The sequence below is a fragment of the Crocuta crocuta genome, unplaced genomic scaffold (assembly GCF_008692635.1).
Source record: "Crocuta crocuta isolate KB4526 unplaced genomic scaffold, BGI_CrCroc_1.0 scaffold3, whole genome shotgun sequence".
NCBI lineage: Eukaryota > Metazoa > Chordata > Mammalia > Carnivora > Hyaenidae > Crocuta > Crocuta crocuta.
This window is the reverse complement of record NW_027529934.1, coordinates 8,436,885-8,460,374: the sequence shown is the minus strand read 5'-3', so window position 1 is coordinate 8,460,374 and position 23,490 is coordinate 8,436,885. Positions and strand designations below refer to the sequence as shown.

The 23,490-nt window shown below is 38.0% G+C and overlaps 1 protein-coding gene across 1 annotated transcript in view; it reads right to left on the bottom strand.

Moving 5' to 3' along the window:
- Positions 1–23,490, bottom strand: part of DHX9 (DExH-box helicase 9) — a 53,260-nt gene that overhangs the window by 24,988 nt on the left and 4,782 nt on the right. Inside the window, exons 4-7 of the mRNA XM_077763361.1 lie at positions 5,135–5,249; positions 3,624–3,730; positions 2,753–2,901; positions 392–438 (exon numbers count right to left, since the gene is read on the bottom strand). Coding sequence (XP_077619487.1) covers positions 392–438; positions 2,753–2,901; positions 3,624–3,730; positions 5,135–5,249 — 418 coding nt within the window. The remainder of the gene's footprint in view (positions 1–391; positions 439–2,752; positions 2,902–3,623; positions 3,731–5,134; positions 5,250–23,490) is intronic.

Below are 23,490 nucleotides of genomic sequence, written 5' to 3'. Positions count from 1 at the left end.
ATGCTACACACCCATCTTTGGCTTCAAATGCTATCATCTAACTTACTCCTTTCTAAATTTCACTTTGCTAGTTTTACCTGAACAAACTGAGAAACACTTTCATGTAGAAAGATTAAAAAAGTTTTAAAGCTCTCTGACACTGGCAGACTCCTAAACAGCCTAACTACCATCTCTTCTTACCCTTTGAAATATAGGAACATGATCTTTTTTTCACATGCAAACAGGAAACTGAGCCCTCTAATTATAGAATTACTAGTATTCTAAAAATACCCCAGATGCTACCTTTCAATTACTATTCTTTCAGTTAATAAAGCTTAACACATATGTGTGGCTCAAGACTATTACTCCACTATAGAAAACTCAGAATATCACAAAAAACAGTAAGACTTACTTCTGCCCAGCTGCTTGATATAAATGGTCATTTCTGCAATAAAGCTCCTGTAACAACATATACAAACAAGGTTAGGAATTTCACTGTTAGAAATTACTAAATCCAGGACTCCCAAATCAGGCAGGCTTTCCAACTGCTTAGGCAAGTCACAGCAAAAAAAAACATTGTAAACACTTATTCTGTTCAATCCTAGAATAAATCAAATATATGTAAACTTAAAATAATGTACAACATGGCACAAGACAACCATAATCCAAGTTGACAAGCCAACTGTTCACAAAAAAGAAAATGTTAAGGTTTTAGATTATGTTACTTACTTCAAAGGTTGCAGTCTGAATAGCTAGAACACATTCAATGAAAAGGAATTTTTCATTTAGCCTGGAGCAAGAAATAAAATAGGCCCCAATTTCTTGAAATGGTAATTGTGATTATTTTAAGATCACTTTGCATGGGCCACCTACTAATGATGCTGATCTGTGTGCATGCACACATACACGTGAACATACAAACACTGTGCACGTATCTGTGGCTCCTGAGCGGGGGTCTGGTATCTGCCTGCAGTTGGAAGCAGCCCTTGATAACAAAAAACTTGTATCACACTTATTTAAATCAAAGAACAAGATTTTCTTTTTTGACAATTAGAACTGAAATTGTTAACAGATTCCAGGGAATAAATTTAGGTTTCAATAAAGCAAAAACTGTCCTTTGAAAACTGTATGCTATCTGATCCTTCCACTGCTCAGGTACATTCTAGCCTTGACTTTGTGCTTTGAATAAAAGGTTAGGTAAGGCTTAAGAAAAAAATAAATGTTAGACTCCTTCCTATACCTCTTGTGAACTGACCTTCAGGCACAGCGGCTTCAGGGGTCAAAGGCCACTGGCTTTCAGGGGAACAACATCCACCCTTTCATTAATGACACCGATGCCAGTATGTTTCTCAGCCAGGCTTAAAGTCAGCACTCAATCTCATTCTCCTCCACCTAGGGGGAACAGCGACACCAGAAATCAGTTTACAATAGTTTTCCATGTGATTGCTTAGTTCAGCCTAAGCAGCAGCACATGTGTGTATGAACACAGACCTCTGGTGTTGCTGTCTGTTATGCCTTTAAATAAAGGACATAAGGAGATGCTGTCCTAGCTCCCCCAATGGTATTTTGCCTCCCTCATTGTCATATCCTGAATTCTTCAATTCTTTGGATCAGGAATTATAGTGGTATCAAAACGTGTTTTACAACAAGCTTTGTTTAAATTATCTGGTCTTAAAGTCACCAAGTGATACTAATAAGCTCAAATCAGTTCAGAAGGACAATGTATTAAAGAAAAATCAACAAATGGATCTTTCTTTTATAACCTCCAAGGGTTTAAAAAAGTCTGATGTCAGAATTATGTATTTTGAGAATTCAGGATTGAACAAACAGTAGGAAGCAGGGGGAACCATGCTCTAAACATCATTTTGATCATAGTGTCAAATTTTGTTTTTGGTAATAATTATTTTAGGATTACTAGATGCAATGAAGGGAGAACATTCTGATTTTCAAGGGAAATACTTTTAATGCATTTTGAATAATTTATTTCACATAAAGGACAGCAAATTAAATCATTCAGAAGGTTTCCATAGCCTTCTTTCCCCTTCCAATAAAAATACAGTGCCCCCAGAAGAGTCTAATCCATATGAGCCTTCCTGGGAGTAATAATTACTACACCCTGGAATGCTCTCAGGAAGAACAGCAAGCAGGCTGAGAAACATACTGTCAACTGTTATAATAACCTCCCTTTACATTCAGTTTTATAGATTTAACAGGATAAAAGTAGGCTAATATAACACACGTACAAAGACTAAAGCTATCCTTCAGCTTTACAATAAGCCTTTAAACACTTCAACAGGACTCTAAAGAGCTGGCAACTTTCAAAGTTAAAGGGAAATTTGGATCTAGATGCAAGGCAGTTTACCTGAGACTTTGAAACTTGAGGTGTCTAATCTGACCCAATAAATAAGCCTTATAACTATCTTTAACAGTACCACAGTGACAGTTAACAAACTCAGCACTTTGGGCTGATTTTTAAGCCCATCAGGGACAAACCACCACTTGTGGCTATGATTTTAGCATCTCACAGATACAAAGGAGAACCTCAGAAGTCTAGCAACACAAACAGCAGACTTTTGCATAACTTCTAAAATACTAAGTGAAAATGCTAGTAAACTAATTACAAATCAAGGACAATTTTCTTGTGGAACTTATTCTGTTTTCACAATTCACTTCTAATCCACAAACTGAATCAGAGAACATGTACAAAAATAGAACAATGAATATACAAAACAACCTAACTTACTATAGAAGGAAAAGACTGAAACAAGCAAACCTGTTGTGATCAGGACCCACTTGGGTGTACTTATATTCTCCTTGGATCTTTTCTTTTTGGAAATACTGGTTCAGACGAGCCTTAGCATTTTCCAATGTCCAGTTTCCATGAAGCCCAGCATTTAAATCCACTTCTTCTGACTCTAAAGTCTGTTGAACCAATGATAATTAAATTTGGCTCCATTAATTTTGGTTTAGTTATGCATATTTATGGTAAAGAAATTTAGGGGCGCCTGGGTGGCTCAGTTGGTTAACTGTCTGACTCTTGATTTCAGTTCACGTCATGAGCTCAGTTCACAGATTTGAGCACTGACAGTGTGGAGTCTCCTTGGGATTCTCTCTCTGACCCTCTTCTACTCTCTCTCAAAATAATAAACATTAAAAATAAGGTATAAACATTTTTAACGGTATCTTCTTTGTGCCATCCTTTATAATGCAAAAGTGATTTTTAAAGTTTCTAATCCTAGTCAGAATTGAACCAGAATTAGCTTTTACCTCATCTAGTGGTTCTACTGTATAAACAAGCTATTAGTTAAGTGTACTGTACTTAAACGGTTCCCAAGAAACCTTGACAAAATATTGTGTTGGCTTTAACACTTTAAATATATTAAGTGGAAAACTAAGCTGTCCTATTAAGACATTTTTACTCTAATTGCTCACAAAATGAGGTTTACTGAGGTAACTACATTTCCTGTAAAGCAGATGAGGACACATTCTACCACCTGAAAAATACTGTTTTATTTCACAGGCAGTCCTAGTGACCAGAGTTAATGGGTAGATCAGGTTTATGTTGTCTTGTGTGAACAGGCAGTCTCAAAAGACCATTTAAAAAGTCACAATCCCAGATATGTGACAAAGGATGACAGCCTTACCGCTTGTACTTCTTGTTCTTCCTTTCTTGAATAATAATCTTTCAAATTGGCTCCTCGATCCCAGGTAGGCCCAGGAGGACCATAGCCAGAGGCTCCAGAATTATTTTCTAGTAAGGAAAGAAAATTATTCCTTTAATGAATCAATCTTTAGGAAGATCCTAAATATTATAAAGAATATTCTTAGATCTTGGCATTCCGTAATTAAAAAGCCAAAGTTTCAATTATTTGGAAATGGGCCCCAAACCCTCATGACTTACTTGAAAAGTGTTTCATGATAAAAGCATAGGTCTAAATTGATAATCCCAATGCTGGAATGTAGAGGAGAGCCACTGGCAATGATCATAAATTACTGACAATCCAGCATACATTTTCAAGTTGATTAAACTTGATACCTGATTAAATCTGTTACAACTGCTTCTTTGCTAACTATAACCTTGAGAAAAATCTGTTAGCGTAGTGATGGGGATTAGGAGAAGCTGAAAAGGTGTAAGAAAGTGATGAATCTCGGTAAGAAAGCAGAGAAAGATAGTGAATACTGCCTATTAACTCCACGAAAACTGTGACATCCTTTTTTAAAAATTTACTCCTCACAACAATCTTCTAACAAAGTAAATACTACCGTTATTCTCATTTCCTAAATATTGGATCTGCGACTTAAACAGCTTGACCAAGATCCTAATTAGTCTATCCTACACTGGGAAGACCAATAAAAGCTTTGATAATATATAGAATTGAGAAACACCTTGGATCCATAAAGTAAAAAGTCATCTGGTAGGAATAAGTCAGAAATAAGAAAGGGCAATAGAGGTGCCTGGGTGGATCAGTCTGTTAGGCATCCAACTTGGTTTCGGCACAGGTCATGATCTCACAGTTTCATAAGTTCAAGCCCCACATCAGGCTCTATGCTGGTGGTGCGGAGCATGCTTGGGATTTTCTCTCTCCCCCTCTGTCCCTCCCCCACTCACGCAGTCTCTCAAAAATTAAGTAAACTTAAAACAAATGAATAAAATAAAATATAAAAGAAACAGCAATAAATAAGACCCTTTAATCAAATGTTCTAGCTTGTGCAAAATCTAGCCAGAGATAAAAATTAGTAGAAGCTGGGGTACCTGGGTGGCTCAGTCAGCTGAGCATCCAACTCTTGATTTTGGCTCAGTTCATGATCTCAGTCTCATGGTGAGTTCAAGCCCCGCACTGTGCTGACAGTGTGGTGCCAACTTAGGATTCTTGCTCTTCCTATCTACCCCTCCCTCCCTCACTCAAATGCATGCTTTCTCAAAACTTTCTCAAAATGAAAAAATTTGTAAAAGCTAATGAGAGCAAGGAATGAAGCTATACCACACTTCGTAACAGAAATCACTGGTGGTATTTATAAATTTATGAAGGCCCTGGGTCCTCTCAACATTATGAGTTTACTGTAGTAATTTCTTTCATCCAATGAGAAAGATCATAATCAAGCAGAATCATGTGTATCTTATCCACTGTCATATGCACACTTTCAAGTCCCTTACCTGCCTTAAGAGCCAAATGTGGAGGAAGAGGTCCTCCCATGGTTGCTGGCAAACTCCCACTCGCATTTGCCGTGTCATCAGGTGTATCAGTAAGTGGAGGTGGGGGAGGTGCTACCTGCAAGAGGAGGAGACATGGCAGTGTCAGTAATTTTACCCTCACAGGGACTAGTAAATTCTTTTACACTTAAAGGAGGCCCACATGTCACCCTTTCCTATTTCCATAATATTAATTATCTTTGTTTTCAGTGATTAATAAAACTATCATGTTCTCACTTGAGGCAGAAAAAAGAGCAGTAAAAATTATTCATAATTCTCCAGCTGGAGATTTTATGTGTAATATGTAAACAAATAATTTTTTTCCCCAAAAAAGTGCTATCAGTTTATGATATACAGTTAATCTTTTTCCACTTAGTAGTTTTATAAATACATTCCACATTCAAGAATCATATGTCAGGACCCTTCTATGTAGTTCTGGGTACTGAAGAAAAAATACGCAAGAGAGACAGCTGTCCTATATTTACAGAGCTATATTCAAATAGCTGTATTATAATTCTAACAAAGCTAAACAACACATAATATGTCAAGGACAATACTGTCAAGAAAAATTAAGCAAAAAAAAAAACAGGGACACTATGCGAGATCACTACTTACATGCAGTGAACTAGGAAAGCCATACTCCTAAGTGACATTTAAAAAGAGATATGAAACTAGGAAGGAGACAACCAAGAGTATGGGTAGAAAAGATTTCCAGAGAGAACGTCAAGTTCCAAGAAAAATGTGAAATATTTTATATACATCTTCTATTTCTTTAAGTATTAATCTAAGTGAATCTTAATGACTCCTCCATTGGATGGATGTAGTATATAACTTAAGCAATACTATATTAATAAACATTTAGCTTGTGGCCAATCTTAAATTATAAAACAACACTGCCATAGACTCTTTGTATGTTGGCTTATTTCTTTCAGCAAAGATTCACTTAAGTGAAATTCTTGGTGGGGGGGGGGGCACGCCTGGGTGGCTCAGTCAGTTAAGCCTCAACTTTGGCTCAGATCATAATCTCATGGCTTGTGAATTCAAGTCTAGCATCGGGCTCTGTGCTGTCAGCTCAGAGCTTGGAACCTGCTTCAGATTCTGTCTCTGTCTCTCTCTCTGCCCCTCCCCTGCTCTCTCTCTAATATAAACATTAAAAACAAAAATTAAAAAAAAAAAATTAAATTCCTGGGTTAAAATTAAACATCTGGGGCACCTGGCTGGCTCAGTTGGTGGAGGGAGCATGGACTACTGATCTCAGGATTGTGGGTTCAAGACCCATGATGGGTATAGGGATTACTTAAAAATAAATTTTAAATATGGGGTGCCTGGGTGGCTCAGTTGGTTAAGCATCTGACTCCAGCTCAGGTCATGATCTCACGGTTTCTGAGTCAAGCCCTGCATCGGGCTGTGGTGATCAGTGATGACAGCTCAAAGCCTGGAGCCTTCTTCAGATTCTGTATCTCTCCCTCTCTCTCAATAAATAAAAACGTTAAAAAAATTTTTTTTAAATAAATTTTAAATCTAAAAGGCATCAACTTTTTAAAAAGCACCATAGTGCATTACAGAAAAGTTGCACTTCCTCTATATGTACACCAGCACTAAATATATGACAATCTATTTTTCCATATCTTCTTCAATTCTGGGAATCACAGCAAGCATTTTACAACTATACCAATATTACCTTAGTTTTTGTTACAGCAGCCTATTATTTTAATTTACATTTCCTTTGCCTATTCTTCTATCTGGATATCCACTGTTCTCTTTAATTTCTAAGAATTTAACGTTTCAGTGCTATTAATTCCTAGTCAAACAAGTCGCAAGTTTTATTGTCCTTTTCCTTTTTTAACTTTGTTAATACTGATTATTGCCCAAAAAGGTTATTTTGTTTTTGTTTCTTGGTCATATCTGGTTTCTTCTTGTGCTAGTCTCTGTAAGATGGCCTTTCCCGTCCAAAATCCATTCTGCATTTTTAATAAATATTTTAATTTAGAAATAGTATTATGTAAATATAACTACCGTAATCTTACAATAGTCTTCATTAACATGTGGTAGGTTCAACTAGTATTTCTACCTTTCAAATTCTTCTTGGCTTTTTTTTCAGCAATTATTTTTTCCAATTAACTTTTTAAGTCTAATTTATCAAATAATGTTAAATCTATACAATTTACTCAAGGAGAATGGGCTTCCTAACAAGGAATTGATTGAAATGATAATGGAACCTCCCACCAAGAAACAGGGTATGGCTCTATATTTCATCAAGTCTTCTATCTGTTGAGCCAATTCTCCCTCAATATCTTGTGACTCTCCAAGTTCTTTAAACATCTTTTCAAGGAGGTCTGAATACCAAGTAATAACCTTGGAAGGTAGATATAAGATCTTCCTCCAGGGGCGCCTGGGTGGCTTAGTCGGTTAAGCGTCCGACTTTCGCTCAGGTCATGATATCGCAGTTCGTGGGTTCGAGCCCCGCGTTGGGCTCTGTGCTGACTGCCAGATCGGAGCCTGGAGCCTGTTTCAGTCTGTCACTCCCTCTCTCTCTGACCCTCCCATGCTCACGCTGTCTCTCTCTCTCTCCTAGAAATAAATCATAAAAAAAAAAATGCTTTAAAAAAAAAAAAAAGATCTTCCTCCAAGGCAGGGAGCAGATTTGTTTAATGAGGATAGTAAAAAAGATAGGGTGGCAGTTTTGCCAGCTGCTTCCCTTTTAAGATTGACAGTTTCCTAAACTCCAAGTACGTCGAGTGGAACACAAACTCACTATGCCTTCAGTATCCACCTGGACATGCTCCACATTGTCTCCCCAAAATTTAAGGACACAGAGGAACCAATATAAACATGAAGCTCAAGATGCCTACTATCCCATGAGTAGTAACAGCCTTTGTTTCTGATTGAGAAGTCTTGTGTCTTCTACCATTAGGTTGAATCATTAGATTTCAAGTATGGTAAAATCTCAGACTCTTAAGACTTTTTAACACTATCCTTCAGTAAAAACAATGAAAGGTTCTATAAACTATATTATTCTTTTTTTTTAAAATGCTTATCTATTTTTGAGAGAGAGACACACACAGACACAGACACACACACACACACACACACACACACAGAATGTGAGTGGGGAGGGGCAGAGAGAGAGAGGGAGACACAGAATCTGAAACAGGCTCCAGGCTCTGAGCTGGCTGTCAGCACAGAGCCCGACGCAGGGCTAGAACCCATGAACTGCGAGATCATGACCTGAGCCAAAGCTGGACGCTTAAGCGACTGAGCCACCCAGGCACCCCATCAAATGCTTTTTTTTAAACCTCTACTAAGTCAACCAATGAGTAAACCAATGAGTATTTTTCTCCTATAAAACTCATTAACGTGATATAGCAAGAAAATTTGAATACGGGGTTTGCTTCGATGTGCTAGAGGTATCATACGAGCTATGGTATGTGCACCAAATTACTTTTCTAAAATATGAAACAATACAAATTCTCAAACCCACCTAAGCACATGTGTTTTTGATAAAGAAGCATGAATCTACAGTATTTAGTATTTTCTTAATTAACCTTGGGATGAACTACTTATCTTTTACAAAGGGTTATTTAAAATTTTTACTCATCACTTTTAATTCTACAATTTCTGATCTTTATTAATTTCTTCGTACTCTAGATCTGTTCAATTTTCCTGATCTGAAAATTACTGGATTGCACATTTAAAAAACTATTACTTATGCAATAATACAAGTATTTGATGTTCCTTTGAATAAATAACAATTCCTCTGGCCTTCCACGAGTTCTGACATTGTTAACCTAAACAGTCTGTAATTTTTTAAAAAAAATTTTAATGTGTGTTTATTTTTTGAGAGGGAGACAGAGACAGAGAGTCAACAGGGAAGGTGAGGAGAGCAAAGGGCACACAGAATCTAAAGCAGGCTCCATGCTGTCAGCAGAGAGCCCGATGTGGGGCTGGAACTCACAAACTGAGATCATGACCTGAGCCAAAGTCAGATGCTTAAACGACTGAGCAACTCAGGTGCCCCAACAGTCTGTAATTTTTAACTTTCATTCAGAACCAAGTGTTTAATTTCCTAATGTTTAAGATTTTTTTTGGTCCCTTTGCTACTTTCTCACATTACCATTTTAGTGTTGCCAGTATATACATTAGCCCTTCTAATAGGAGGGGATTGGCACATTGTGAACTATTTGTTTTTTCTGCTTTCTCAAAGTTTATTTTGAAATTAATATTGTTACTCCTATTTATTTTGTACTTCTTTTGCCTAATATAGCTTTACTGCTGTCTTTACTTTCAATCTTTCTAATTGGAAGATTTCTTTATCTTATACAGATAGCACATAGTTTGAGGCACAATGTTTTTCCAAGGTTAGGGCTATGAAGGCACAGTGCAGTTTATTCTACGGAGGCTCTAACAGCCAAGTCTCAGGGGAAAAAAAACTGAAACAGTGGGCAGCACTGTTGCCAATTTGCCCTTCTTTCCACCACCTTGCCCACTTCAGGTCCAAAATTCTACCTCATTCTCTATCTAAGTAAACTTAAAAAAAACCTTTTCCTCAAGAATTGAGGTGTTTAGGTGGGATAACTTCCTGTTTTTCAGTGATGAAGAATGTTATGTATGGAATGCTTCTGTCTGCCCCAAATTAGTATTTTTAAATCTTAACCTCCAATGTGACAGTATTAGGAGGCACAGCCTTTGGAAAGTGATTAGGTTGGGGGGCATGAAAGGGATCGGTGCCTTATTTAAAAAAAGAGAGAGCTCTCTTTGCTTTTTCTGCCATGTGAGGAGGATACAGTGAGAGGAGAGCCTCACCAGACACTGAATCAGCCAGAATCTAGAACTTATACTTTCCAACCTTCAGAAGTGTGAGAAATATGTTTCTGTTATTTATAAGCTACCCAGTCTACGGTACTTTGTTACAGCAGCGTGAACTGAACAGGAAGGATTTTTCTTTTTAAGTTCTTCATCAATGAAGATGAAGGTAGAGGGAAAGAGGGTTTTAACCACCTGTCTCTACACTTTTGGAGTGGGCCTGGCCAACTTGGTCTCTGTGACAGTGGGAGTCCCTTGTGGAGGATGACCAGTGTCTCCTTGTTAAAAGTACACATCCTGTCCACTACTTTCAAGATCAAGAGACATATCTGACTCGCCTAACACACAGAAACAGACACAAAGAATTAGGCAACATGAGGAGACAGAAGAACATGCCACAAATAAAAGGACAAAACCACAACAAGAGACCTAAGCAAAACAAGTGTAAGTAACATGCCTGATAGAGATACTACCTGGAGAAAAGAGTGCAAGACATCAGTGAGACCCTTATGAAAGAGCTTAAAAACATAAAATAGAACGAATCAAATATGAAGATGGACTAAATAGCAGGATGGAAGAAGTAGAGGAAAAAATTAACTAGCAAACAGAGGAAGGGAAAGTAATCAAGTTGAATAAATGAGAGAAAAAAGAATTCTGCAAAATGAGAATAGACTCAGGGAACTCAATGACTCCATCAAGCATAATAACACTGTATTATAAGGAACCCAGAAAGACAGAGAGAAAAGGGGGTAGAAAATTCATTTGAAGAAATAATAGCTGAAAATTTCCTTAATCTGGGGAAGGAAACATATATAGATCCAGGAGACACAGAGATCCCCAACAAAATCAACCAAAGGAAGTCCACACTAAGACACAACCATCAACATGGCAAAAAGTAGAGATAAAGAAAAAAAATAAAAGCAACAAGAGAAAAGATGACAGGTACATACAAGGGAAACCCCGTAAGACTATTAGTAGATTTTTCAGCAGAATTTTTGGCAGCCTGAAGGGACTGGCATGATGTATTCAAAATGCTGGAAAGGAAAAATATCTACAGCCAAGAATATTCTACCAAGCAAGGCTATCATTTGGAACAGAAGGAGAGACTGAGTTCCTTAAGAAAAACAAAAACCGGAGTTCAAGACCACTAAGTGAGCCCTACAAGAAACACTAAAGAGAACTCTCAGAGTGGAAAGACCATACATAAGTGAAGTATGAAAAGTAGGAAACACAAAACCAGTGAAGAGTATTTCTGTAAAAAAATCAAAGGATTCTGGGGCGCCTGGGTGGCTTAGTCGGTTAAGCGTCCGACTTTCACTTAGGTCATGATCTCGCGGTTCGTGGGTTCGAGCCCCACGTCGGGCTCTGTGCTGACTGCCAGCTCAGAGCCTGAAGCCTGTTTCGGAGTCTGTGTCTCCCTCTCTCTCTGACCCTCCCCTGCTCACGCTGTCTCTCTCTCTCCTAGAAATAAATAAAAATATTAAAAAAAAAAATCAAAGGATTCAGAAAATAAAAAGATGTAAAATATGACAACGTATACATAAAATGTGGGAGGGGAAAGGAGTAAAGAAGGGGGTGGGACCATAAGCAACCACCAACTTAATACAGACTACTATATGCAGAAGATATATGGCAACTACAAATCAAAAACCACTAATAGGTATACAAAGAATAAAGAGAAAACAATCTAAGTATATCACAGAAGAAACCCAGCAAACCATGAAAGAGAGAAAGGAAAACCTACAAAAACAACAAGTTAAAAAATGGCAACAAAACCTATCATAATTTGAATGTTAAGTGGACCAAACATTCCAATCAAAAGGCACAGGGTAACAGAGTGAATTAAGAAAAAACAATCCATATATTTGCTGCCTACAAGAGACTCATTTCAGATCTAAACACACCTACAGATTGGAAGTGAGGGGGTGGAAAAATATTTAGATGTCAAAAGAAAGAAAGGAAAAAAAAAAAAGACCAAGTAGCCAATACTTATGTCAGACATAAAAAAGTTTATTATGATTTTTGACAGAGAGAGCACACATATGGGAGGGGTGGGGGGAGGAGGTGAAGGATCTCAAGTGGGCTCTGCACAGACAGCAGTGAGGCTGATGTGGGGCTCAAACTCACAAACTATTGAGATCATGACCTGAGCCGAAGTCAGAGGCTCACTGACTGAGCCACCAAGGTGCCCCTAGACAAAACATACTTTAAAACAAAGACTGTACCAAGAGACAAAAAAAAAAAGGACAGTATATGGTAATAAAGGGGACAATCCAACAAGATATAACATCTATGTACCCAACATGGGAGCACCTAAATACATAAAAGTTAAAACAGAGGCACTAATCAACAGTAAAACAATAATAGTAGGGGATTTAACACCCCACTTACACTGATGGACAGATCATCCAAAAAGGAAATCAAGAAGGAAACAGCAGCTATGAAAGACACATTACACCAGATGGATTGGATATATTCAGAACATTCTATCCCAAAACAGCAGAATACACATTCTTTTCAAGGGCACCCGAACATTCTCCAGAATAGATCACATTAGGTCACAAAATAAGTCTCAACAAATTGAAAAAGATCGAAGTCATCATACCATGCAAATCTTTTGACCACAATACTATAAAACTAAAAATCAACCACAAGGAAAAAAAAAATCAATAATGAAAACACAATAGTCCAAAGCCTGAGATGCAGCAAAAGCCGTTCTAAGGAAGTATAATTTATAGCAACAGAGACCTACCTCAAGAAGCAAGAGAAATCTCAAATCAACAACCTAATCTTACATTTAAAGGAGCTAGAAAAAGGACAACAAAGAAAACCTATAACCAGCAGAAGGGAGGAATAAGATTAGAACAGAAATATAAAAACTAAAAAACAATAAAACAGATCAATGAAACCAGATACTGCTTCTTTGAAAAGGTAAATAAAATTGATAAGCTTCTACCCAGACTTACCAAGGAAAGAGAAAGGACTCAAACAAAATCACAGATCAAAGAGGCCAAATAACACTACCACAGAAATACAACTGTAAGAGAATATTATGATACTTTTTATGTCAAATTAGACAAACTGGAAGAAATGGATACATTTCTAGAAACATAAACCTTCCAAAACTAAAGCAGGAAGAAACAGAAAATGTCAACAAAATGATTACCAGCAAGGAAACCGAATCAGTAATAAAAAAAACTCCCAACAAACAAAAGTCCAGGACCAGATAGCTTCACAGGTGAATTCCATCAGATTTAAATTCCATTTAAGAGTTAATACCTATTCCCAAACTATTCCAAAAAATAGGAAAACCTCCAAATTCATTCAATGAGGCCAGTGTCACCCTGATACCAAAACCAGATAAGGACACTACAAAAAAGACAACTACAGGCCAGTATTTTTGATGGACACAGAAGCAAAAATCCTCAACAAAATACTATCAAACCAAATTCAACAATACATTAAAAATATTATTCACCACAATCGAGTGGGATTTTTTTCCCGGGATGCAAGGGTGGTTCAATATTCACAAATCAATCAAAGGGATACATTACATCAATAAGAAAAGATAAAAACCAGATAATCATTTCAACAGAAACAGAAAGAGCATTTGACAAAGCACAATATCAATTCATGATAAAAACCCTCAATCAAGTAGGTTTAGAGGGAATACACCTCAACACAGTAAAAGCCACATATGAAAAACCCACAGCTAACATCATACTCAATGGTGAAAAACTGACAGCTTTCTCCCCAAGGTCAAGGACAAGACAAAATGTTTACTCTCCCCACTTTTATTCAACGTAGTACTAAAAATCCTAGTGACCGCAATCAAACAACAAAAAGAAATAAAAGGCATCTAGATTGGAAAGGAAGAGTAAAACTTTGACTATTTGCAGATGACAGTATGGCACACAGATAGAAAACCCTGAAGATTCCACCAAAAAGACTTCTAGAAGAGTTCAGGGACATTGCAGGATACAAAATCAATATGCAGAAATCCGCTGCATCTCTATACACGAACAATGAAGCAGCACAAACAGAAATTAATAAAACGATCCCATTTACGACTGCACCAAAAATAAGATTAACTAGGAATAAACCTAACCAAAGAGGTGAAAAACCTGTACCCTGAAAACTATAAAACACTGATGAAAGAAACTGAAGACACGAAGAAAAAAATATATTCCATGCTCATAGACTGGAAGAATAAATATTATTAAAATGTTTATACTACCCAAAGCAATCTACAGATAAATCTAATCCCTATCAAAATGCCTACAGCATTTTTCAAAGAACTAGAACAAACAGTCCTAAAATTCACACAGAATTTCAAAAGACTAATAGCCGAAGCAATCTTGAAACAGAAAACAAAGCTGGAGGTATCACAATTCCAGACTTCAAGTTACACTGCAGAGTGGTAGTAATCACAATTCCAGACTCCAAGTTATATTACAGAGTGGCAGTAGTCAGAACAGTATGGTACTGGCACAAAAACAGACACAGAGATCAATAGAACAGAACAGAAAACCCAGAAACAAACCCTCATGTAGATGGTCAATCTTCAACAAAGCAGGAAAGAAAATGCAACGGGAAAAAAGACCATCTCTTCAACAAATGGTGTTGGTAGAATCGGTCAACTACATGCATTAAGAATGAAACTGGACCACTTTCTCACACCATATACAAAAACCCAGAATGAACTGAAGACCTAAATGTGAGACTAGAAACCATAAAAATCCTGTAAGGGAACACAGGCACTGATGTGTCTCGTATCAGCCATAGCAACACTTTTCCAGATGTCTCTTGAGGCAAGGGAAATAAAAGCAAAGTAAACTATTAGGACTACATCAAAATAAAAAGTTCTGGGGGAACCTGGGTGGCTCAGTCAGTTAAGCATCTGAATTCAGCTCAGGTCATGATATCACAGCTTGTGAATTCAAGCCCCGCATTGAGCTCTGCACTCACAGTGCAAAACCTGCCTGGGATTCTCTCTCTCCGCCCCTCCCACACTTGCAGGCACATGTACTCTCTCTCTCTCAAAATAAACTAAAAAAACACCTTTAAGTAATTAAAAATTTAATAAATTAATAAATAAAAACAAAAAGCTTCTGTACAGCAAAGAAAACAATCAACAAAACTAAAAGACAACCTATGGAATAGGAGAGAAGATATCTGCAAATGAAGAATCCCTATATAAAGAACTGCTACAACTCAACACCCAAAAAACATACAGTCTAATTAAAAAATGGGCAGAGGACATCCAGATGGCCAAAAGACATATGAAAAGATGCTCAACGTCACTGTCACTCATCATCAAGGAGATGCAAGTCAAAACCACAGTAAGTTATCACCTTGCACTTATCAGAATGGCCAAAATCAAAAACACAAGAAACAACAAGTGTTGGTGAGGAGGTGGAGAAATGGGAACCCTCTTGCACTGTTGGTGGGAATGCAAACTGGTGTAGCCGCTGTGGAAGACAATATGGAGGTTCCTCAAAAGATTAAAAATAGAACTAGTAATCCAGTCATTGTACTACTAGGTATTTACCCAAAGAATATAAAAACACTAATTTGAAAGGATACATGCATCCCTATGTTAACCGCAGGTTTATTTACAATAGCCAAATTATGGTAGCAGCCCAGATGCGCATTAGGATCCTCTCCCCCCCGCCCGTCCCCACCCCACTCTCCTGCTCATGCTTTCTCTAAAAAACAAAAAACAAAAACAAAAAACCCCGAGAGACCTCATATTCCAAGACCCAGCAAATGGTAGTGATCTGTAAAATGCCTCTTAAAGGGCTTGTGTACTTGGACTCATCTGCCCCAATGCTCAACTCAGAAGCAGCCAACTGCACCCAGTTAAAGTGAGGAGGAACCTGCTTGCATTAAAATCTTGGCCCGAGTGGCAGGCATGTAGAAATCTGCTGGAATGCTACCCAGGAATGGAAACCAGTAGGTGCTATCTTTGCAGGCTTCAGAGCATTAGTACCTCCCATGAAAGAACCTTTTACATATGCTTAGTGCCTCAATTTTTGTGGCTGTTGCACAGGGGATGCCTCTTGATCACCCAGCTCTGGAGGCCAGGGAAGCTTGTGTTCCTTGTCACAAAGGACTGTAATAATCAGCATTACTCAGAAAGGAGCTCAAAAACTTGTCTGTGGCCCCAAATTTCATGACTGCTGCCAGAGGACACCTCTACATTGCCTCGCTAAGGTGCCCAGTGCAGCTTATGCTCCTAGGTCTTACATGTCTGTAATCAACAGAAAGAGTTCTTTCTTTTTAATTTTTTTGAGTAGCGTTGACACACAATGTTATAGTAGTTTCAGAGATACTGAGTAAGCTTGCTGGAGACCATTCTTGAACAGCTACTACACTCATAAGTGGCAAAAGACCCAGGAGTGTAGTCTGTCTGTAAAGGAGGCCTACTAGCTAATCATCCTGACTGCGGCCCAAGGAAGACGCTTCTAATGAAAGAGGCATCTAGGGGCTGACTGTAATCCTTTTCCAGAGACCTCTGAGAGATGGCACTATCTTCATGCTCTCCTTCTGCTGTGTTCCAGAATGCCAGTGTCTCCTGAAGGGAAGCTTTACATGTGTCTCGTTTTTGTAGCTAACACCCAGGAATGCCTCTTGATCACCCTGCTCTGGTGACCAGTAGGGCTTTGCATTGTTGGGCCCTATGGGAGGGTGTCAATCAGAACAGCAGTTCTTGGCAGGCTACCGTCCTCAAGGCACGGTACAGTGGACTGAGTCACACCCCATCTTTCTGTGAAGGTCACTTTGCTTGTCCTGAAGCTCCAGACAGAGGGAGAGGCTTCAGGTTTGGCACACACTGGCTATGGAGATGCTCTGAAGGAATGTATGCCATGGACGCCATCTTCGTGCTCTCCCTCTGCCTTGCTCCAGCTTGCTGGTATTTCCCAGAAAAGAGATTATACACTCGACTGAAGCCCCAAAATTTGCAAACACTGCCCCGGGAACAGCACCCCCAGATTATCTGGCTCTGGTGTTCAGCAGGGCTTATGCTTTTGGCACCTCAGAAATATATACATTTGCATTACTTTTAGAAGCTGTTGCCTGAGGGTATGGCTTTTAGTGTGCCTGAATCTTGGTGCTGAAATCCTACCCTCCGGGACACTGAGAGGTAGGTCTCAACATATCCTCAACTACTAGGAGCTATTAAAAATATTGGGGCGCCTGGGTGCCTTAGTCGGTTAAGCGTCCGACTTTCGCTTAGGTCATGATCTCGCGGTTCGTGGGTTCGAGCCCCGCGTCGGGCTCTGTGCTGACTGCCAGCTCAGAGCCTGGAGCCTGTTTCAGTCTGTGACTCCCTCTCTCTGACCCTCCCCTGCTCACGCTGTCTCTCTCTCTCTCCTATAAATAAATAAAACATTAAAAAAAATATATTAAAAAAAAATAACTGGCTGCTTGGTCAAGCACAGAGGTTTGAGAAACAATCAAGAGTTGGGGCAGGGCTAAATGAAAAGTTCATTTCCTACACAAAGTCACTCCTTCAAGAGTTGGGAGAAGTTGTTTCATCTATTGTATAGGAGCCAACATAGTGAGGCAAAATGAAGACACAGGAGAACGTGCCAAAAGAACAAGATGAAACCTTAATGAAATGGAACTATGTAATTTACCTGATAAAGACTTTAAAATAATGGCCATAAACATACTCTTCAAACTGGGGAGAAGAATGAACACAAAACTTCAAAGAGATGGAAAATATAAGTACCAATTAGAGAAGTCACAGAGCTGAAAAATACAATAACTGAACTGAAAAATACAGTAGAGGGGTTACAGACCAGATGAAAAAGGATCAGTCAACTCAAAGCCAAGGCAGTGGAACTCACCCAATTAGAGCAGCAAAAAGAAACAAAGTGAAGAAATGTTAATTAGTTGAATGATACACAAAATAAAAAGATGTAAAATGTTATATCAAAAATATGAAATGTGCAGGGTGCCTGGATGGCTCAGTCAGTTGAGTGTTGACTTCAGCTCAGGTCATTATCTCAGTTTGTGGATTTGAGCCCTGCATCAGGCTCTGTGCTGACAGCTCAGGGCCTGGAGCCTGCTTCAGATTCTGTGTCTCCCTCTCTCTCTGCCCCTCCTCCACTCACACTCTGCCCTGTCTCTCAAAAATGAATAAATATAAAAAAATTTTTTAATACATAAAATGTGGTGAAGGGAGTAAAAATGTTGAACTTTAGAACTTAAATTACTGACTTAACACAGGCTGTAGATATATATTGTTACATGTAAGCATAAAAGTAATCAAAGCAAAAATCTGAAATACACAGAGGATAAAGGGAAAGCAATAAAAGAGTAAAACAGAAGCTAGAGGAACAGCTAGAAAACAATTAACAGAATGACAATAAGCACACACCTATCCATAATTATTTTAAACATAAATGGATTAAATTCTCCAATCAAAACACAGAGTGGCTTAATGGATGAAAGAACATGAACCATCTATATTATGTCTACAAGAGATACAATATTTTATGTTGTTATTTTTAATATTTTTTTCACTAGGCAAGGAACTTTATTAACCTGTTTCAAACTTTATCCCCAGGCTTCTTCAGCTTTAATTAGCTGCAAGGAATGAATTGTGTATAAATAAGCAAAAACTAAAAAGAGCACAGCAGTGTCCAAGGGGCTTGGGCTTAAAAATATTAGAGATGCAGATTTTGTCAGATCCATGAACAAAATTTTAAAAAGCAGTCAGAATACAAAATAGTAGCTCCCAGTAACTTCAACTTTTATCTTCTTGATAAAAAACTGAGTCAGAAGTTGACTCAATTGAATTTGCTTCATACTTGGGAAATTTTATCAAAATTCTCCATTAAAATCTAGAACTTCATCATCATCCTCTCTAATGGCAGGTAGTGCTTTTCCATCCACACACTGGGCAGAGCTCCAGCCCGTCTTCTTGAACTAGTCAGACTATCTGCACCAAGTTGGTTTAAGATACTGGGCAGCATTTCTGTCAGCTACTTTGTCTACACATGGCCTATAATGGTAAAAGTGTTCCTGCAAGATGCCTAAACTTTAGGGTTGTTAAACTAAGTCACTGTTCCTTGGTTTGTGAACATATTCACTTCTTCAGTAACAGAGATATTGTTTACTCCTAACTTCTTTAAGGAGTACTGAAGTTTTTTATCATCTGCTGTAGCCGTTTTATGAACCACTTTCTTTTGTAAGCAGTTGCTTTCCCACCAATGCGCACCTGTGCTTGCACTGGCGCGTTTCTCCTGGTTCATGCTGGCTTCTTTCATCTTGGAGTAGAAATGGGACTATGGGGAAGACTAGGGCTGGGCTCAGAGGGTCTCCAGGGGACAAGCTGCAATTAGGTGCACACATGGGGTGGGACGGGGGAGCAAGATGGCAGCTAGAGGGAGGTCAGAAGTGATCCAAGAGATACTCTTTAGATTAAGTACACAGAGTGAAAGTGAAGGGATAGAAAAACATACCCCATGCAATGTAAACAAACATTTTCGTGTGTCTGGGGTATCAACCTGACAAAATACACTTTGAAACAGAGTATAATAAGAGAAAATAAAGGGTGTTATATCATGATAAAAGGGTCATTATACAAGAAGATAAAGCATTTGTAAATATTTAGGTACCCAACATAGAAGCACCAAAATATATAAAGTAAATATTAACAGATGTAAAAGAGAAAGTTAACAGTACAATTACAGTAAGGAACTTTAATACCCACTTATATCATTGGATAATTATCCAGAGAGAAACCAGTAAGGAAACATTGGATTTAATTAAATTAAACCACTTGTTAGAACAGAAGGACTTAACTGATATTTATAAAACATTTTTAAATAAAAGGAAAGAATCAAACATTTATCTCACTTTCCCTGTCTAACTTGTAACTTGGTGTGACTAAATTATTGACGAGAGGTTTCTTTTTATAAAGTATTCCAGCTAAAAATCAAAGGAAACTGCTAATGAAATCAGAGCAATCATCAACCCCTGCTAATATCACAACCTTATGTATCTCCTCCTGATAGCCTCACAGAGTACAGAACATTACCTCTGGTGTTTTCTTGTTCTTGCACTTCCACTCCAATCCAATCTGAGTCTAATCAAGTCTCTAGATCTAACTACCAATTATGGAAAACGGGGCAGAGAAATGTTTTACAAAATTAAGAATAAATGATGTGCTTTCTTCAACAAATTGCAAAGGAAAATGAGAAAGAGGGTGACTAAAAGAAGTTATCAATCACTTGCAGTATAAGGACATCATTTGGAGCATGATTTAAATAAACTGTAAAAAATGGACTTATGAAATAATCAGGAAAATCTGAATACTAACTCGATGTCTGAGGACATTAAGAAATAAGTCTTAAAATTTTTTAGGTTTTGGGTGCTTGGGTGTCTCAGTCAGTTAAGTGTCTGACCCTTGATTTTGGCTCAGATCATGATCCCAGCGCCCTGGGATGGAGCCTTGCAGCAGGCTCCTCATGGAGTGTGGAGCCTGCTCAGGATTATCTCTCCCTACCCTGCCCTTCTCGCAATAACTCTTTTTCTCCCCCTGAAAGTAAATAAATAAAAATTTTAAGGCATGATAACAAAATTGTTATGTTCTTTAAAAGGATTATCTTTTAGAGACACAAACTGAACTAGTAACAGATAAATCTGCTTCAAAATAATCTGGAAGAAAGTAGAGAAGCTACTTGAAAAGTATTCCAATTGGATTATGACAACATGAGTTTGTAATGCTATTCTTACTTCTATACACATTTGAGCTGAAGTCAGAAGCTTAACCGACTGAGCCACCCAGGCACCCCAACTTCTATACACATTTGAAATTTCTCCCTCCCCCATTTTAAAAGTATCACTTGCATTTACAAATAGGCCACTTTTGGCAAGAGCAATTTGTGCAATGAATGGGCAAATACTAGATGAAATAAGTGACATGAACAAGGATTTGGCAAGGATGAAGAGGTGAGATAAAGGTGGTAGCTCGAAGTAGAAACTGGCTTGTTATATGTATGGCCTTTTTCCAAGTCTGCCCATTCATCATTCACTCATTCAACCAAAAAACTTTAATAAGTGCCTGCTGTACAGACCAGAACTATTCTAATGCTGCGGACACAACAATGAACTAAAAAAGCAGATAAAAATCCTGCCCATGTGACCTTCTGTTCTCATATGAAGGTCGGGGAAAATTAGGTTAAAAGTGAGTTTTTCACACTCTCTTGTATGAAGAGACATTTTGTACATACCTTTATGACTGACGTTTTAGGCTGGTCAATTCTTTGCTGTAGGAGCCTATCTTGTATATTGTAGGATGTTTGGTAGCATCCCTGGCCTCTATCTACTATATGTCAGTATTGCTGACACCTCCTTCCAGTTGTAACAACTAAAATGACTCTACACATTGCCAAATATCCCTTGGGGACAACATCACCTTCGGCTGACAAGCACTGGGTTAGAAGTTAGTAAGTGCTATTCAGAAAAATGAAACAATAAAAAGAATAAGAAATACAGAAGTCTTGAGGTAGAAAGGTGCTGGAAGATTGAGGAATGTCAAGAAAGCCAGTGTAGCTAGAAAAGAGGAAGTCAGAGATAAAGTGGCAAATGCATAGACTAGACTGGCTTTCCTGCAGATAACATGAAATCCAGGGCGAAAAAATACAAAAAGAAATCCCCCCAAACCCCAAAGACCCCTATAAATATATGCAGGTGCTAAAATGTGAACAAAAACTGGCAGATTCTAGAGATGACGGGAAATGAGAAACCCAGGAACAGCAAAGGCTGTAATTTGTGTTTATTACGGCTTTTAGCCTAAGGGAAGAAAGACCATGTGAAGCAGCTAAAACTCCCCAGTCTTTCTGGCCTGAATAATCAGACAATATGAGCTTGGGGAAACAAACACTTCTAGAAAGTGAGACAATCCTAGAAAGGAAAAGGAAGAATCTCAAATTCTGTGTACAAATTCTGCCCAAATCATTGGCTAACCCCTGAACAACACATGTACAGGATAGACTCTAAGCTACCTAGCATGGATCAGAAAACTCAAGGGCGATTTGAGCAGTTACCTAAAATATAGTGTTTGTAGATTGAGTTTCAGCCAAATTGACTGACAGCACAACAACAAAATCAGTATCTTTCAAGAAATGTAACATTAAATAGAATATCTACAACATGATTACCACAATGACCAAGATATAATCCAAAATTACTTGACATACACAGAGAACAAGGTGAACAAACCTCAAGAGAAAATATACTCAACAGATCCCAACTAGGCCCAGATGTTAGAATTTGTAGTCAAAAACTGTAAAGCAGCTATTACAACTATGCTCAATAACATAAAGGAAATTCACATTCATATTATGAACATATGCTTACCACGAATGAAACAATAAGAAATGCCACCACAGAATAAAATTTGTTAAAAGAAATTAAATGCCTGATAATTCTAGAAATGAAAGACAATGTATGAAATGAGAAGTTCACTGGATGAACTAATTAACAGCAAAATGGAGTTGACAGAGAAAAAAATAAGTGAACTTGAAGACAATCAATAGAAGTCATTCAATCCAAAGAACAGAAAAAAGCAAAGAGCCTCAGGGACCCTTGGGATAATATGAGTCCCGAAAGTAGCAGAGAAAAAAAATGAGAAAGAAAAAAAATTTGAAAAAATAATAGCCAAAGATTCCCCAAGTTTGATAAAAGACAAATTTATAGATTTAAGAATTTCAGCAAATCCCAAGCAGGATTAGGTACAAAGAAAACCAGGGGCGCCTGGGTGCTTCAGTCAGTTAAGCAACGGACTTGAGCTCAGGTCATGATCTCACAGTTTGTGAGTTCAAGCCCTCCGCTGGGCTCTGCTGATTGCTCAGAGCCTGGAGCCTGCTTCAAATTCTGTCTCCTCTCTCTGGCCCTCCCCCACTAACAGTCTCTGTCTCTCTGACTCAAAAAAAAATGAATAAACATAAAAAAAATTTAAGTACAAAGAAAACCGTATGTACTCATATATGACATCATAGTCAAACTGCTGGGAACCAAATAAACCAAATAAAGACTACCAAAGAAAATAACACATTACATATAGGAGGAAATGATTTGATTATAACTGACTTATCATCAAACAGTGGAAGGAAACAATGGAGCTTGAAAGTGCTGAAAGGAAACTGGCACCCCAGAATTATACATTCAGCACTATATATGCAAGAGAGACAGTAAAATGAAAAAACTTTCACATAAAAGAAAATTAAGGGGCATCTGGGTGGCTCAGCGGGTTAAGTGATCTCGCAGTTTGAGTTTGAGCCCCATATTAAGCTCTGCATTGATAGCATGGAGCCTGCTTCGCATCCTGTCTCCTCTCTCAAAAATAAACAAACATTTAAAAAAATAATAAAGAAGGGAAATTAACAAGAATCCGCAACCAGCAGACTTACACTTTGAGAGAGAGGAAGAGACTAAAAGATACAGAATAGGTCATAACAGAGAAGATGACAATGTTTCAAATTTTCAGAAAGATATGT